Source organism: Entelurus aequoreus, linkage group LG05 (genome assembly GCF_033978785.1).
Source record: "Entelurus aequoreus isolate RoL-2023_Sb linkage group LG05, RoL_Eaeq_v1.1, whole genome shotgun sequence".
NCBI lineage: Eukaryota > Metazoa > Chordata > Actinopteri > Syngnathiformes > Syngnathidae > Entelurus > Entelurus aequoreus.
The window spans coordinates 51183215-51199996 of record NC_084735.1 but is presented as its reverse complement, the minus strand read 5'-3'; the positions used below and the strand labels follow the sequence as shown (position 1 = coordinate 51199996).

Sequence of the window (16782 nt, the reverse complement as noted above, 5' to 3'; positions counted from 1 at the left end):
CATTTTTAGAGTATAATAAGTCTCTTATTCTTTTTAATTCCATTGTTATTCAGAAGCTAACCAATAATAAATAAAATACTTCTTACCATTAATGCGCCTTCTTGAACGGGTGCGGTAGAAAACGGATGGATGGATTAAAATGCATGAGAATGTGTTATATTTTGAACGTTATTTTTAACACTGTGATTATCAGCGGAATTATTCATTATTTATCATGTTAAGCAATGTCAGAAAAGATTTATCTGAGCCAGATGCAGTCATCAAATGAGCCACATCTGGCTCGAGAGCCATAGGTTCCCTACCCCTGTTCTAGCCGATACTACATAAAAAATAACGTAAAATAACGCATCATGTAGTAACGGTAACTGAGTTACTGAATATAAAGAAATAACGCGTTAGATTACTATTTACCGCCGAAAGTAACTGCGTTACAGTAACGCGTTAGTCCCAACACTGCTCATCGATGTAAGATCAACAACGTACAAACAGGAGAGCAGTCGAGGGGATCCCTTTTTTTAAACGGCCTTAATAGTGTTTGCTAGCAGAATTAATCGTAAGAAAAGGACAAGAGATCGCATTGGTTTTGTATTCTTTTCTTAGTCCGCTCTCAGTACTATTGGAGTGAACGCTAAGTGCGAAGAAGGCTGAGTTAGCAACCGGGCGTGACGTTATACTGTAGTTGTAGTCACATGCATGATGTGCTGCATGTATCATTGTCAATATATAGTGACTCACTCGATAGACAGTTGTATGTCTGGTCCAGCTGGCTGGGGGGACGTTTCATGTAGATTTTGGGTAAGCGATCCATTTATGTCAAAATAGCTCCCCTCCAAGTTCCACATTTATAGCGTTGTCGCTTTCACCTCACTCTCCCGGCTTCCGTCTGCTCCAACATCTCACCCTCTTCTTCGTGCTCTTTTCTATAAGCAGTAGTTCAAATTCTCAGTATATTATGCTTCAAAAATATAAGGGTGTGAATCCCCATTCGTCCAAAAATAGTCGTCTTCGTTGTCTGTTACCCAGTCTGCCATGATTAGAACACACAAGCGTGTTTGATTCCGGAAGTAGGAACACACATTTGTTGCCAGAAGTCAGACGTGCACCACTATGTAAACAGAAATCAATGTGCGGAAGAAATCAGCCCTGGAAATGATTAAAATGATGAAAATACGGTAATTATTGTACATATTGCATATTGTTATGAACATGTTTGTTACTACATTATACATAACTTGCAGTGTGTATATAAAACATTGCTGTAGCGTTTTGAAGTTGCTTTAGAGGGCTTTGAAGGCTACCACGGTGACTCCCATTAGACGCATCTTAGAATCGTTTTTTTATCATCTTTAAAATCCTAAAAAATAAAAGACGTGTGTTCTTGTTTCTTATAATGATTGCGAACGATAGGCAAAATTCCCCAAAAAGTGCAGTTCCCCTTTAAAGTACTTGATACATTTAGCTAATTATTATGCTTTGACTTAAAAATACTGGTCAAAATTGTCCGAAGATGTATTGCACCAATAAATGTAAGGTTTTTTTGCATTTAATCAACAAACATTTTAACCATTGTATTCATTATACAAAAAACACAAACTCTATGGTGGTAAAAAGTAAATGATAAAAAAAAAACGTAATTCAAAAAAGTTAAAATGAAAAAACTGAATTTTGAGTTTTTTTCATATTGCTATTATTTAATGTATTGTTGTTACTATCATTATTATTTTACTTGTTGTTTGTTACTAATTTATATCCGGTTCTTTTAAATTATATTTAGATTAGAATTTTGGCTGTAAAAAATACTCCTGTTTTCAAAGAAATTAATAATCGTGTTACTAATCTTGATTTTAATGTCAATCAAAATAATCATTATTTTTTCCATAATCGTCCAGCCCCACTCGATATTTGACACATGCCAACTTCTTTAGCTAATTTTGCAGTCATACACCTCCAGAGTCATACAATTTGGTACATGACACATGCTAACTGTTAGCATGCTAATGTTCCCATCTCAGTGGGGCTTGCACATTTCAGCATTCCCATTTATTTTTCCTGAAATTGCATACTGTAGTTATTGTTGCTTTTGATCTGATGAATATGTGTGTATATTCAACTTTCGGCTGCTCACATTTAAACTATTTGTGTGTCACATGCTCAGATCAGACCAGAGGAAGATATAAAGCCCGCAAGCATTCCGAAATCTACAGAGCAGAAGCCCCCAGCAGCTCTGAAGACCAAAAAGCATTACACACAATCTCAGCAGCAGAGTCAAGCTCTGATGCAGCATCGGTCTCACACACAAATTCAGCCCCAAACTCAGACCAGTACAAGAATGCTACCAACCTCCTCTGAGAACCTTGACAAGCCATGGGAGGCCATAAAACCGGTCCACCCCTGCACAGAGTCTTCTCAAATCTGCGACTCTTACGGATCCACACCTCCCGCCCCTCCAGTCCGCACTATAGAGAGTAAACTGGCGACCGCAGCACTCAGCCAAAGTGACACATCTTGCCATATCCAGGGTGAGAGTTCTGCAGCTGGCCATCTGGAGGACGCCCTTCCTCACCATCCTCTTTCTCCTCGTAAATCCTCCACACATCTGGCAGGCTATCTTTACCACGCCAAAGGCGAAGCAATCCTGATTGAGCCTCCAGGACCTGCATACTATCATCAGAGGCCTGTTTCTATGGGTCCACATCCCATGTCGTACCACTACCGACCAGACAGCATCCCCTCACACCCCTCGTACGTGTCAAAGTCAGAACCTCAGATACCTTACAGTGCCCGAGTCGACAACAGATACAACACTTTAGGCCCAAGGTCTTACCACCACTCCATCAAGACCAGAGGAAATACCCGGAGTGTATACGTGGCTTCTGGGCATCAGGGTTACAGCCATGACAGAAACCCCGGATATCCTACTATTCGTAGAGTGCACTCCCTCCACGTTCCCTCCACTGTCCGCGCGGTACCCATCCAGAGGACTGAAGTTCCTCCGGAAGACATGTTCTATTACCACCGACCCATGTACCCATGTAAACCCTACCAGCAGCCCCCGCAGCAGTCCTCACAAGCTGACTACCACGTTACTCAGCTGCAGCCTTACTTTGAGAACGGGCGGGTCCAGTACCGATATAGTCCATACTCAGGCTCTACCCCACTAGAAGCGCCTTACTACGACATTGACCCTTACGGAACCATTCGCATACGCCATGTCCACTCAGCCAGTAGAGATTCGGGCACCATTGTTTGCAGACCCGGTGTAAAGGACGCAGGGTACCACTATCTTGCTCGCAATGTTCCCCCAAATTGGAAGGAGCATAGCTTCGTGAGCAGGGATATGCCGCCAAGTCAGGGTAGCAAGGAAGTCGCATCTTACCTCTCTTGGGACCCCGAGGAGTCGGAATGTCTCCGCTTGCACTCTATTCGTAGAGAGAGCCGGGCTAGACAGAAGATCAAAGGTCCCGTCCTCTCGCAATATGACAATGTCGGCTCATTCGCACCAACCGATACGTCCGCTTTGGACACTCTTCACTCACGCAGTAAGTCTGATCCGGGTAAAACCGCACAAGCTGCAACTGAGAGCAAAGACGGTCGCTATCTTCCCAGACACATGGTATCAGACCCCAACATGGCCGACACACAAGTCCAAGGCAGACCGACGGGAGACAAGCAAAGCGGCACCGTGAAATGCCTATCGTCTCATTCCATTCCTGCGAGTCTGAGCCACAGTCTCTCCCATCAGCCAGAGAGCACCAGACACGAAGCCAAACCGGAGTCTCCTGGCGAAACGCTCGGCGGAGACAGCAGCCAGACCAAACACAAGAGGAGCTTCCAAACATGTTACAAATGCCCTGACGCTGACTACCGCCAGGGTAAGGGTAAACTATCAAGCACATATCCCAGTGCAGATGAGGAACTTCCTGCCAACTGCAAACCTGAACGATCGCACAGCATGCGAGAGCAGCAGCTCTACAGCCACGGCAAACCCAAGCTGGATGAAGACTACTCGCATCACAAACCAGTGCAATCGCACTACGATAACTTGGACGATTATCACCCAGTACCTCAGCCCCCCGTTCAAGAACGTGCTGGCCCTGGCTCCTACCCAGCCCCGGGATTTGCAGTGACCCCCAGCAACAGAGCATATTCCACAGCCCTGGGCCAAGGAGCCTTCCTTCAGACGGATCGGGGCATGCTGAGGCCAGAAACAGAGATTTGTACAGAATAAACCCTCAAAAGTCCTTTTGTGTAGAAGAAAGATTAAGCGAGCTACGGTTGGGCAGCCTCTGCGGGACAGTGGACTGTCGTGCCACCGATATTTTTGCTGTTCTGTATTTTTCATGAATTGTAAAGGAAAATGTAAGACTTTTTACTGAAAGTCCTGAATGTACCCCAAGTTATTGTCCAAGAGCTCATTTTTGCTGTGGTTGATTGAGACAGGAATCATAAATGCAAACAATACAAAAGGTACTTTCAACAACAACCACAAATATGATACAATTATATGTCATATATATATTTATATATATGTATTATGTATGAATAAGTAGTAAAAAGGGATGTTAGCTGTACAATTTAATTTGGTTTTTTTTGGAAGTGGCGCTGGGGTTGACCATTTTTGCATTTTAGAAATACATGCACTCTTACAGAACACTTCTGAGTTCATCGTTCATGATGTTATTTTTGGATATTACAGCACAAGTTATGAAAGGCCGTATATTCGCCATCACGCCCTACAGACGGTAGGTGATAGACACTTTGTCCTGGAGGACCTGACCTTGCATAAGCAAGCAGCAGTGAGTTATTATTAAACTGTTCTGTCATTGTTTATGTTCTTTGTGACACTGTCATTTTGTGTGCATTTAATCGAAACAGATTTCAGTTACTTCTTCATGAGAAGGTGGACCAATCATTGGCGTGAAGATGGATTTTCACTTCTGATCCAGATATGAACGTTTTTTTATTTTTACTTCATCCCCCCCACACACACACACATTTCAATCACAGTACTTTCAAGGCCTAATCTAACATGACTATGAAAAACATGGTAATGCTTTTTTGTAGGGCCTGTGATTTATTTGTATTCTTATTTTTGTTTTAAGAGGTAACTTGTAATTAACTGCAAATTTAATTGGCCATTACATGCAAACAGTTTTAGTAGTTTATTCACAAACTGCAATCAAATTGATACCTAATAGTCTTTTGATATTTCACTGGACCACATGCCCATCATGGATGGATTACTAAAGGTTGAATTCCTATTAAAACAGGTTGTATTCTGTAACTGTCTTAACTGTATACGCTGTATTGCTTGCAGGTTTTGCTCCTTTGGCCTTATCTACTAAAGCCTGCCTTTTCAGTCAAGGCATTAAAATAAGGCACTGTGTACTTGAGTGTGAAATTGTCTCCAACTAATGGGTACCTTAAGGTTAGATATAATAACATCAATAAAACTATTCAGGAAAAGCGCTTAACGTTTTAATGTGTGCATATTTCTTGTTGCTAGGTTCAGCCTGTGCGGCCATATGAGATAGTATGTTATTGTACTGTAGAGTACAAAGATAGTAAGTAAGTAACATTTATTTATAGCACTATTCACAGACGAAAACCACAAAGTGCTTCACAGCACAGTTCAAATATTAGAAATTACACTCAATAATATAAAAAGCCAATATATAAATGTGATTAAAAAAAAAGGATATTAAGGTGTATTTCTGGTTTTGTCATCCTCTCCCGGGCAGAAGGGTGACATGGCAGTGTGGCTGGATCAAAAGAGACGTCGGAGACGCTGTACTGAACAAAAAGTTGCTTTATTACAAGCGAGCGTCATTATACAGGACTGCAGTTCCTGGGGGAGGTCAGGTCAAGAAAATTAGTCCCTCCTAACTTGGAAAAGCCAAACCATCAGTTTTTATATTCCTCCTTTCTGTCTCTGGGTGTGTGCTAAGTCAGGACAGCACACCTTGACCATAAAAGGAGATGTTCGTGTGTTAAGTGTCTGGAAAACAACTGCTTTAAGTCATAACTTAAACGTTGACATTGAGTTAGACATGTAGTCTCTTCTTAAGGATGTGGTTATCACTTTTGCATTCCAAAGTCCCCTTTCTGTGTGGAGTTTGCATGTTCTCCCCGTGACTGCGTGGGTTCCCTCCGGGTACTCCGGCTTCCTCCCACCTCCAAAGACATGCACCTGGGGATAGGTTGATTGGCAACACTAAATTGGCCCTAGTGTGTGAATGTGAGTGTGAATGTTGTCTGTCTATCTGTGTTGGCCCTGCGATGAGGTGGCGACTTGTCCAGGGTGTACCCCGCCTTCCGCCCGATTGCAGCTGAGATAGGCTCCAGCGCCCCCCGCGACCCCGAAGGGAATAAGCGGTAGAAAATGGATGGATGGATGGATGTAGTCTCTTCTTAAGGATGTGGTTATCACTTTTGCATTCCAAAGTCCCATTTAGGGCCTTTTTACTAGGAGAAGTGATCCAATCCACCTTTGAATATTAAACTAAGGGGCCTTATCTTATGTGCTCAAACTGAAATACCACTATTTGATTAAAACTTGGTTTGCTTTCTCCAAGATTAATATAAAATTCACCATATGCAAAACATATGAGTTAATTAATTCACTTCAATATAAAACATAATATAAAAACACTAAAAGACAACATAAAAATTATAGCCCAAGAGTACTTAATTAAAAGCCTGAACTAATAAATGAGTCTTAAAGGCCTACTGAAATGATTTTTATTTATTTAAACGGGAATAGCAGATCCATTCTATGTGTCATACTTGATCATTTCGCGATATTGCCATATTTTTGCTGAAAGGATTTAGTAGAGAAAATCGACGATAAAGTTCGCAACTTTTGCTTGCTGATAAAAAAAAAGCCTTGCCTGTACCGGAAGTAGCGTGACGTCACAGGAGCTAGGATTCCTCACAATTCCCCGTTGTTTACAATGGAGCGAGAGAGATTCGGACCGAGAAAGTGATGATTACCCCATTAATTTGAGCGAGGATGAAAGATTCGTAGATGAGGAACGTTACAGTGAATGACTTGAGAGGCAGCGATGGACGTATCTTTTTTCGCTCTGACCGTAACTTAGGTACAAGCTGGCTCATTGGATTCCACACTCTCCTTTTTCTATTGTAGATCACAGATTTGTATTTTAAACCACCTCGGATACTATATCCTCTTGAAAATGAGAGTCGAGAACGCGAAATGGACATTCAGTGCCTTTTATCTCCACGACAATACATCGGCGAAATGCTTTAGCTACGAGCTAACGTGATAGCATCTTGCTTTAACTGCATATAGAAACAAAAGAAATAAACCCCTGACTGGAAGGATAGATAGAAAATCAACAATACTATTAAACCGTGGACATGTAAATACACGGTTAATGCTTTCCAGGCTGGCGAAGGTTAACAATGCTGTGCTAACGACGCCATTGAAGCTAACTTAGCAACCGGACTGCGCAGAACTATGCTAAAAACACTAGCTCCCACCTACGCCAGCCAGCCCTCATTTGCTCATCAACACCCGTGCTCACCTGCGTTCCAGCGATCGGCAGAAGGACGAAGGACTTCACCCGATGCGTTTGGCGGCCCGGAGACGTAGGAAGTCAAGGTGAGGTCGGCGGCTAGCGCGGCTAGCGCGGCTAGCGCTCCAACAAAGTCCTCCTGGTTGTGTTGCTGTAGTCCGCTGCTAATACACTGATCCCACCTACTTCTTCTTTGCAGCCTTCATTGTTCATTAAAAAAATTGCAAAAGATTTCCAGAATACTGTGGAATTATGAAATGAAAACAGACCTTTTTGTATAGGATTCTACGGGGTACCATAACTTCAGTTACTCGGACTTCGTCACGCGCATACGTCATCATACCGCGATGTTTCAGCCGGATATTTCCCGGGAAGTTTTAAATGTCACTTTATAAGTTAACCCGGCCGTATTGGCATGTGTTGCAATGTTAAGATTTCATCATTGATATATAAACTATCAAGACTGTGTGGTCGGTAGTAGTGGCTTTCAGTAGGCCTTTAAGTTTACATTTAAAAGTGTCAATAGAGGGCAATGAGGGTGGAAGATTGTTCCAAAACATGGGAGCGACACCGCTCGTCCTAAAATGAGTGCGTGCAACCTTCAACGGATTCTGATCCACAGTCCTCAGGACCTGAGCAGGGGTGTAAGGCTGGATCAGATCACTGATGTAGGAAGGAGACTGACTATGCAAGGCTCTGACAGCTAGAACGAGAATTTTGAACTTGAACCTTTATGACACTGGCAGCCAATGGAGTTCTTTTAGAATAGGGGAGATGTGGGTCCTACTATTTGTTTGGGTCAGAATTCTTGTGGCAGGGTTTTGCACTAATTGCAATCGAGAGAGCTCCTTTGTGTTCAGACATGAAAACTGTTACAATAGTCTAAACGCCAGGACACTAAAGCAAGAATGATAAGTTCCAAATCATTCTGACACAATTTTCCCAAATTTAAAGATGTTCCTTTGTTGAGAGAAGCTGTTCCTTGTCAGCTGCTTACATCCATCCATTTTCTACCACTTGTCCCTTTTTGGGGTGCTGGAGCCTATGTCAGTGCAGCACAAATGACATGTCTTTGTCAAAGATAACTATTTGTTTTTTTAAGGCTTGGCTTAGCTAGTAGACTGGCCCAAGTCACCAAAGTATAGTTTAATCACAGGAATAAAATCATCAGATGCCAGAACCAGTGTTTCTGTTTTGTTTGCATTGAGCCATTGTTTTTTGTCCACTAAACAATCCAACAAGGAGTTAAACTTGTGGATCTCAGACAGCTGACAAGAGCAGAGCTGGATGTCATCAGCAATAAAATTATAAGAATCCTCACTAAACCTGTGTAGGATCCTGTTGGAAGAGGAAACCACAGCAGCCCAGAGAGAGATGTTGAGAAACTAAACTTTGATTCAATGGACCCCCAGGAGATGTTTACTGCATGGAAACAATATAATAGTTTTTTAATATTAGCTGACCAGTACTTTAATTTTGGTATGTACTCATTTCTAGTATTTCCCTACTATATCTGGGGTGTTTTCCTGCCTAAATGAATGATGTCATAAGGTTGTTCAATAATTGAAAGAACGATTTCGGTAAGAATATTGGAATAAGTAAAGAAATCGGGGTACAATTGTCATCTTCACTGCATTTATGTTGCCTGTTAGTGTCAGAGGAAGGTTACCCCATCTCTGAAAAGCAAACTGTCTGGTTGAGTAGTGGCGTGAAATTTGCAGCCAAAAGACCCAAGGTGGACAGAGTGATATTGACCCCTAAATATTTCAACCCCTAGTGGCTCAAAAATAAATGGCAAATTTGACTGCTGGGGGGGCATTAAGGGGTAAACACTCACTTTTCTGCAGGTTGAGTTTATACCCGGAAAAAGGAACAAAATTCATTAGGAATGGAGGTAACAAACAAAATAGCTGTGGCAGGATTCCAGACATACAACAAGAGGTCATTCGCATATAATAACACACAATGCTCGATACCCCCGTGATGGATTCCCTAAAGAGGGGGATAGCGCAGGGCTATAGATAGGGGCTCAATCGTTAGGGCAAATAAAAGCAGACTTAATGGCAGCCCAGTCAGGTCCCACGTGACTGTGGAAAATAATCAGATATACTGTAGTATCCCCAGTGACAACAGGGGATCAGTATATAAGATCCATGAGCTCGAGCGATCACCGAAACCAAATATTTTCAGAACAGTAAATAAATACAGCCAGTCCACTCGATCAAAGGCCTTTTCAACATCTAACGATAATACAACTTCAGGATGCTTGGTTATTTGGGATTGATTAAATTATGTTCATTAATCGGATATTGGAAAAACAATGACGTCTTTCACTGAATCCTGTCTGCTACTTAGAGACGATGTCCGGAAAAAACGGCTTAAGACAAGTTTCAAGCACATTCGCTAGAACCTTAAAGGCCTACTGAAATGAATTTTTTTTATTTAAACGGGGATAGCAGATCTATTCTATGTGTCATACTTGATCATTTTGCGATATTGCCATATTTTTGCTGAAAGGATTTAGTATAGAACAACGACGATAAAGATTGCAACTTTTGGTATCTGATAAAAAAAGGCTTGCCCCTACCGGAAGTAGCGTGACGTAGTCAGTTGAACATATACGCAAAGTTCCCTATTGTTTACAATGATGGCCGCATGAAGTGAGAGAGATTCGGACCGAGAAAGCGACAATTTCCCCATTAATTTGAGCGAGGATGAAAGATTTGTGGATGAGTAAAGTGCAAGTGAAGGACTAGTGGGGAGTTGAAGCTATTCAGATAGGGAAGATGCTGTGAGAGCCGGGGGTGACCTGATATTCAGCTGGGAATGACTACAACAGTAAATAAACACAAGACATATATATACTCTATTAGCCACAACACAACCAGGCTTATATTTAATATGCCACAAATTAATCCTGCATAAATACACCTGCGTGTTTGTTACGCTAGCTCCTAGCTCCTCTGCTAGCTCCTAGCTCCATAGAACGCGCCAATACAATTCAAACACCTGATCAACACACACAATCACTCAGCCCAAAAGACCGTTCACCTAATCCAAGGTTCATAAAGCTTATATATTTTTAAAAAGTTACGTACATACGCAAAAAAAAGTTCATTCAAAACTTCCCCACACATATCAGCTGACCCCCAGGACTGCTCATTGGTGGGATATTTGACTGCACCAGTTGCTGCTTAGGGCATAACATGTTGAATGTCTCTTCTTCCATAATATTTAGATCTGCCCCAGTATCAATTTTAAATGTAACTGGTGTCACTCCAATTACAATCTTTACAGTCCACTTGTCAATATTTTTGTTTATATTGGTGACTGCGCCTAGAAAGTATGGAGTCTGTGAGACAGGCTCTGTCTCTGTCACTTCTCTCACTGCCTTTGTATGACATTTAATTTCCCAGTGACCCACCTTTTTGCATTTGTGGCATGTCGATTTCAGGGCTGGACACCTTTCATGGTCTTTGTGCTGTATTTTTCCACATCTGCCACATTTAGGCATTTTTGGTGCTTCTTGCTGTCCACTTTCCCTTTTATTTCTCCACTGTTGTTTTCCTCTATATGCAAATTTCCCACGTCCGCGGGCGATCTCCTGCACCGCCATGCACGCCTCTCCTTGTTGCTGGTGCACTTGTGCATTCACCTCTTCGGACTGGCGAACAGTCTGTATAGTTTGGGTTAGCGTCAAACCTGCCTCCAGCTGCAGTTTGCGCGACAAGTCTTTGTCCACAATACCCACAACTATGCGGTCACAAATGTGGTCGTCCCTCGCTGCTCCAAACTCACAGTGTTCGGATAAATCATAAAGAGCTCTGATAAACATTTCAACTTTCTCACCGGGCCGCTGTCCTCTCTGGTAGAAACATGCGCGCTCGTGGATCACGTTCCGTTTGGGATACATCGGCGAAGCTGTTTAGCTACGGAGCTAACGTGATAGCACATCGGGCTTAAATGCAGATAGAAACAAAAGAAAAAAACCCTGCTGACTGGAAGGATAGACAGAAAATCAACAATACTATTAAACCATGGACCTGTAAGTACACGGTTAATGCTTTCCAGCCTGGCGAAGCTTAACAATGCTGTTGCTAACGACGCCATTGAAGCTAACTTAGCAACGGGACCTCACAGAGCTATGCCAAAAACATTAGCTATCCACCTACGCCAGGCCTCATCTGCTCCTCAACACCCGTGCTCACCTGCGTTCCAGCGATCGACGGAGCGACGATCATAGATGCGGTCGGCGGTCCGGAGACGGAGGAAGTCAAGGTGAGGTCGGCGGCTAGCGAGTCTGCTATCCATCTCAAAGTCCTCCTGGCTGTGTTGCTGTAGTCCGCCGCTAATACACCGATCCCACCTACAACTTTCTTCTTTGCAGTCTTCATTGTTCATTAAACAAACTGCAAAAGATTCACAAACACAGATGTCCATAATACTGTGGAATTTTGAGATGAAAACAGAGTTTTTTGTATAGGATTCAATGTGTCCGCATACTTCCCATTTCAACGATTGACGTCACGTGCATACGTCATCATACATAAACGTTTTCAACCGGAAGTTTAGCGGAAAATTTAAAATTTGACTTTATAAGTTAACCCGGCCGTATTGGCATGTGTTGCAATGTTAAGATTTCATCATTGATATATAAACTATCAGACTGTGTGGTCGGTAGTAGTGGGTTTCAGTAGGCTTTTAAAGAACTCTGTGGGGTAGCCATCAGGGCCAGGGGCTTTGTTACTTTGCATAAAATGTATCCATCCCATCCATTTTCTACCACTTGTCCTTTTCGGGGTGGCCTAAACTATTTCCTGTAGCACCAATGGTGAATTTTGGTTGTTTCTAATTGCAGTATCAATAGTGGGTACATTGAGACCATTAACAAATCGGTCCATGGTGGTGTTGTCAGTTTGGGAATTTGACTGGTAAATATCGGAATAAAATGCTTACAATGTTGCATTGATATCAGAGGAGGCAGACAAGAGAGCCCCAATTGGATCCTTAATTTGAGAAATGACACGCGAGGCAGCTTTAGCTGATCGGCGAGCAAGCAACCACCCTTATCGCCTTGCTCATAGTAATTACTACATGATTGTAAAAGCATGCTTTCTGCCTGCCTTGTGGAGAGCAAATCAAGAGCAGTGGCTTTACTCTGAACTCCTCCTGAATGACAGAGCTTCTAACCCTATCTCTAAGAGAGAGCCCTGCCACTCGACAGAGGAAACTCATTTTGGCTGCTTGTACCCGTGATCTTGTCCTTTCGGTCATAACCCAAATCTCACGACCACAGGTGAGGATGGAAACGTAGATCGACAGGTAAATTGAGAGCTTCGCCTTCCAGCTCAGATCCTTCTTAACCACGACGGACAGATGCAGGGTCCACATCACTGCAGATGCCACACCGATCCGCCTGTAGATCTCACAATCCACTCTTCCTTCACTCGTGACCAAGACCCCGAGGTACTTGAACTCCGCCCCTTGGGGCAAGATCTCCTCCCTAACCCGGAGATGGCACCCCACCCTTTTCTGGGCGAGAACCATGGACTCTGTCTCGGAGGTGCTGATTCTCATCCCAGTGACTTCACACTCAGGTGCGAACTGATCCTGTGAGAGATGAAGATCCTGGCCAGATGAAGCCATCAGGACCCCATCATCTGCAATAAGAAGAGACCTAATCCTGCAGCCACCAAACCGGATCTCCTCAACGTCCTGACTGCGCCTAGAAATTCAGTCCATAAAAGTTATAAGCAGAATCGGTAACAAAGGGCAGTCCTGACAGAGTCCAACTCTCACTGGAGACGGATCCGACTTACTGCTGGCAATGTGAACCAAGTTCGGCCACGATCATACAGAGAGCGGACTGCCACAATCAGATGATCCAATACCCCATGCTCTCTGAGCACTCCCCACATGACTTCCCGAGGGACACAGTAGAAGAAGGCCTTCCCTAAGTCCACAAAGCACATATAGTCTGGTTGGGCAAACTCCCATGCACTCTCAAGGACCCTGCCGAGAGTATAGAGTTGGTCTACAGTTCCACGACCAGGACGAAAACCACACTGCTCCTCTTGAATCCAAGGCTCGACCATCCGGCGTAGCCTACTCTCCAGAACACCTGAATAGACCTCACCGGGAAGGCTGAGGAGTGTGACCCACGATAGTTGGAACAAACCCTCTGGTTCCCCTTCTTAAAGAGACAAACCACCACCCCGGTCTGCCAATCTAGAGGCAAGTCCAACCAATGTTGCAGACTCTTGTCAACCAAGACAGCACCACAGCATCCAGAGCCTTAAGGAAAGCCCCTGCCGCCGAGGAGCTTCTCAACTACCTCGGCAATCTCAGCCCAGAAATAGGAGAGCCCACCACAGAAATTTCCAAGGCACTGCTTCCTCATAGGAAGACGTGTAGGTGGGATTGATGAGGTCTTCGAAGTATTACTTCCACCAATCCACAACGTACTGACTCGAGGTCAGCAGCACACAATCCCCACCATACACGGTGTTGACAGTGCACTGCTTCTCCCTCCTGAGGTGGCGAATGGTGGTCCAGAATCGCTTCGAAGCCATCCGGAAGTCGTTTACCATGGCTTCACCAACCCTTCCCATGTCTGAGTTTTGGCCTCTGTGACCGTCAAAGCTACGCGCCACTTGGGCTGTCAGTGCTTGTCCGCTGCCTCCTGGGCCCCTTGAGCCAAAAGGGCCCTATCGGCAGGGCCGGCCCGTGGCATAGGCCGTATAGGCAAATGCTAAGGGTGCCGTCCATCAGGGGGCGCCACGCCAGTGCCACAAATGTTGGAGAAAAAAAAAAAAAAGTTGGTACTATTATTTTTAAATACAAAAAATAATCCCACGTTAATTACAATGCAAAGTGAAGCCTATTTAATAGAAATATTATTTGTTACAACATTACGCCCCCCCACCCAGAGAGACGTACGCTCTTTGTGTGCGTGTGTGAGAATGTGAGTGTGGGGAGGGAAGAGAGAGAGGGGGGCGAGTCTGATCATGGCGGAGCTGCAGTCGAGTTTGTTACATGGAGATATTTTCACTACTTTCCTTTTGTCGAGCACAAAGAAAATAACATTTTAGTTAAATGTAAATTGTGCTTTGGATCAAAGATCCCATCTACTGCCCAAAACAGCAATTCAAATGTGCTGAAACAAGCTACATAAGCAACATGCTTCGACGAAGCTAGTAAAGAGAGACAGAGACTCCAATGCTACTTTCCCTCCACCACCAACACTTAAGGATTAACTCTGCCTCTGCTCATCATTCAGCACTGAAGGTACACACTCTGTTAAGCAATGTTCCCTCTAATTGTTCATGTGTGAGCAAACGCAAAAACTCCCTGAGCATTCAGTGGAGCCCATGTGAGCAACATCAGACGTGCACACTGTGGCTACACCAGCAGCACACTTGTCCCAAACCTGACTAAATAACAACTTTAATCTCCATCCATCCATCCATCCATTTTTTACCGCTTGTCCCTTTCGGGGTCGCTGGAGCCTATCTCAGCTGCATTCAGGCGGAAGGCGGGGTACACCCTGGACAAGTCTCCACCCATCGCAGGGCCAACACAGATAGACAGACAACATTCTCTTATTATTATAATCAAATTACAGCAGTCATTTCCATTTCTAATACAAGTGTTTAGGCCCACTTACAATGACAATAACAACAAATATTGTTTTTCATGAACTGTGTACTTGTATTGTTTGTCTGGGTGGAGGTCCTGCTTTGGACATAATTTGTACCCCTGTCAGACATTGCATTTAGTTCCCATTAAAACATTCACATGTTGCACAATGAGATGTAAGCAGGGGATCATGTGTACATTCCTGCAACTTAATATATTTTTATTAGTATTTATTTAATATACTAACAGCATTTCATGATTAATATTTATAAATTAAGATTCCTAATAAATGACACTAGAATAAGCACACATTTGATTGGTAAATCATAGTGTAACGACCTGGAATGACACTTTATGTGTGGTGTTGGAGTTGTCCCACTTTTTGTGTGGCTGTAAACGCATCACTGGCTAAGTGCCATATGTGCATGTGTTGGCGCAAGTGAGAAAGAGCGAGCGGCTGCTGTTGATATAACAAAGTTGCTTTTGGTCTGATTTGTACTGCAGAAAATGACCACTTTTGCTAGATATCATTTTTTTACTAATGTTTTGGTGATGTGTTTATGGCCGACAATAAAGAGTTTTGCTCAGTAAAGTGATGGATGGAATTCATGTCCTCAAAGCGTCTCGACAGACGTTACAATATTTGAACAATGATGACAAAAACTGTTTTCTCTGTCGTGTCCGTGTGTCGAAAATTGTTATGCGCTTATTTTTTTATTTGATTTTGTGCGTGGCATAGATTTGCCGTGCGCAGAGGACGCTTGAGCAGTGCGCAATTGCACAGGCGCGCACCTTAGAGGGAACGTTGCTGTCAATTCTCTTATATACTCTTTCATTCTAGACTTCTAGAGTGTTTGATTATCACATCACTCTAAATGTATAGACTATAAAGTTCACAAACATAAAGAGGGATGCTAGAGGGCCAGGCCAATCTTTCCTTATCTCTAAACTAAAACTGGGGAAATGTGTAGAGCAGACCTGGGCATTCTGCGGCCCGCGGGCCGCATCCGGCCCTTTGTGCGTCCCTGTCCGGCCCGCGTGAGGCCAATTATAAATTACAAAATACATTTTTAAAAGTATCTATGTCGAGTGTGCAATACAACGGTGCTGCTTTTGTTTTGAAAATCGTTATTTGTATTACTTCCGTGTGGACGTATGCGTGTGAGTGAATGTGAACAGCTGCAATCATTAATTACAAAATAAAGTTGAAAAAACATCTATGTCGTGCGCGCAATACAACTGTGCTGCTTTTATTTTGAAAAGTATTATTTATGGGCGTGTGTCCGTGTGTAACCTGCGAGTGAAGGTGCACATGCAGCGACAAGTGATGCACGGTTTACACACGAGACGCTGAAAAGAGAAAAGATGATGAAGAATGGCGTGTTTCCAACAAGACATGGACTGCCATGCAACGTTCCCTCTAAGGTGCGTGCCTGCGCAATTGCGCACTGCTCAAGCGTCTGCTGCGCGCAGCAAATATATGCAGCGCACTAAATCAAATCCCATCTGAATTCTAAACAAAATAAACATATTTATTCTATGTAATTTTGCAATGCAACTTTGAGTGACAGTGACAACAAGAGGCCCTAACGGTGTTCGTCAACAC

General features: G+C 43.3%; 1 protein-coding gene across 5 annotated transcripts in view; it reads left to right on the top strand.

The window, feature by feature from the left end:
• The window catches only part of arhgap32b (Rho GTPase activating protein 32b), a 288605-nt gene extending 283217 nt beyond the window's left edge, over window positions 1-5388 (top strand). For all 5 annotated transcript variants that reach the window (XM_062048339.1, XM_062048338.1, XM_062048337.1 and 2 more), the window contains one exon: window positions 2156-5388. In XM_062048339.1, the coding sequence (XP_061904323.1) occupies window positions 2156-4228 (2073 nt within the window). In that variant the 3' untranslated portion in view covers window positions 4229-5388. The remainder of the gene's footprint in view (window positions 1-2155) is intronic.
• The last annotated feature ends 11394 nt before the right edge of the window (window positions 5389-16782 follow it).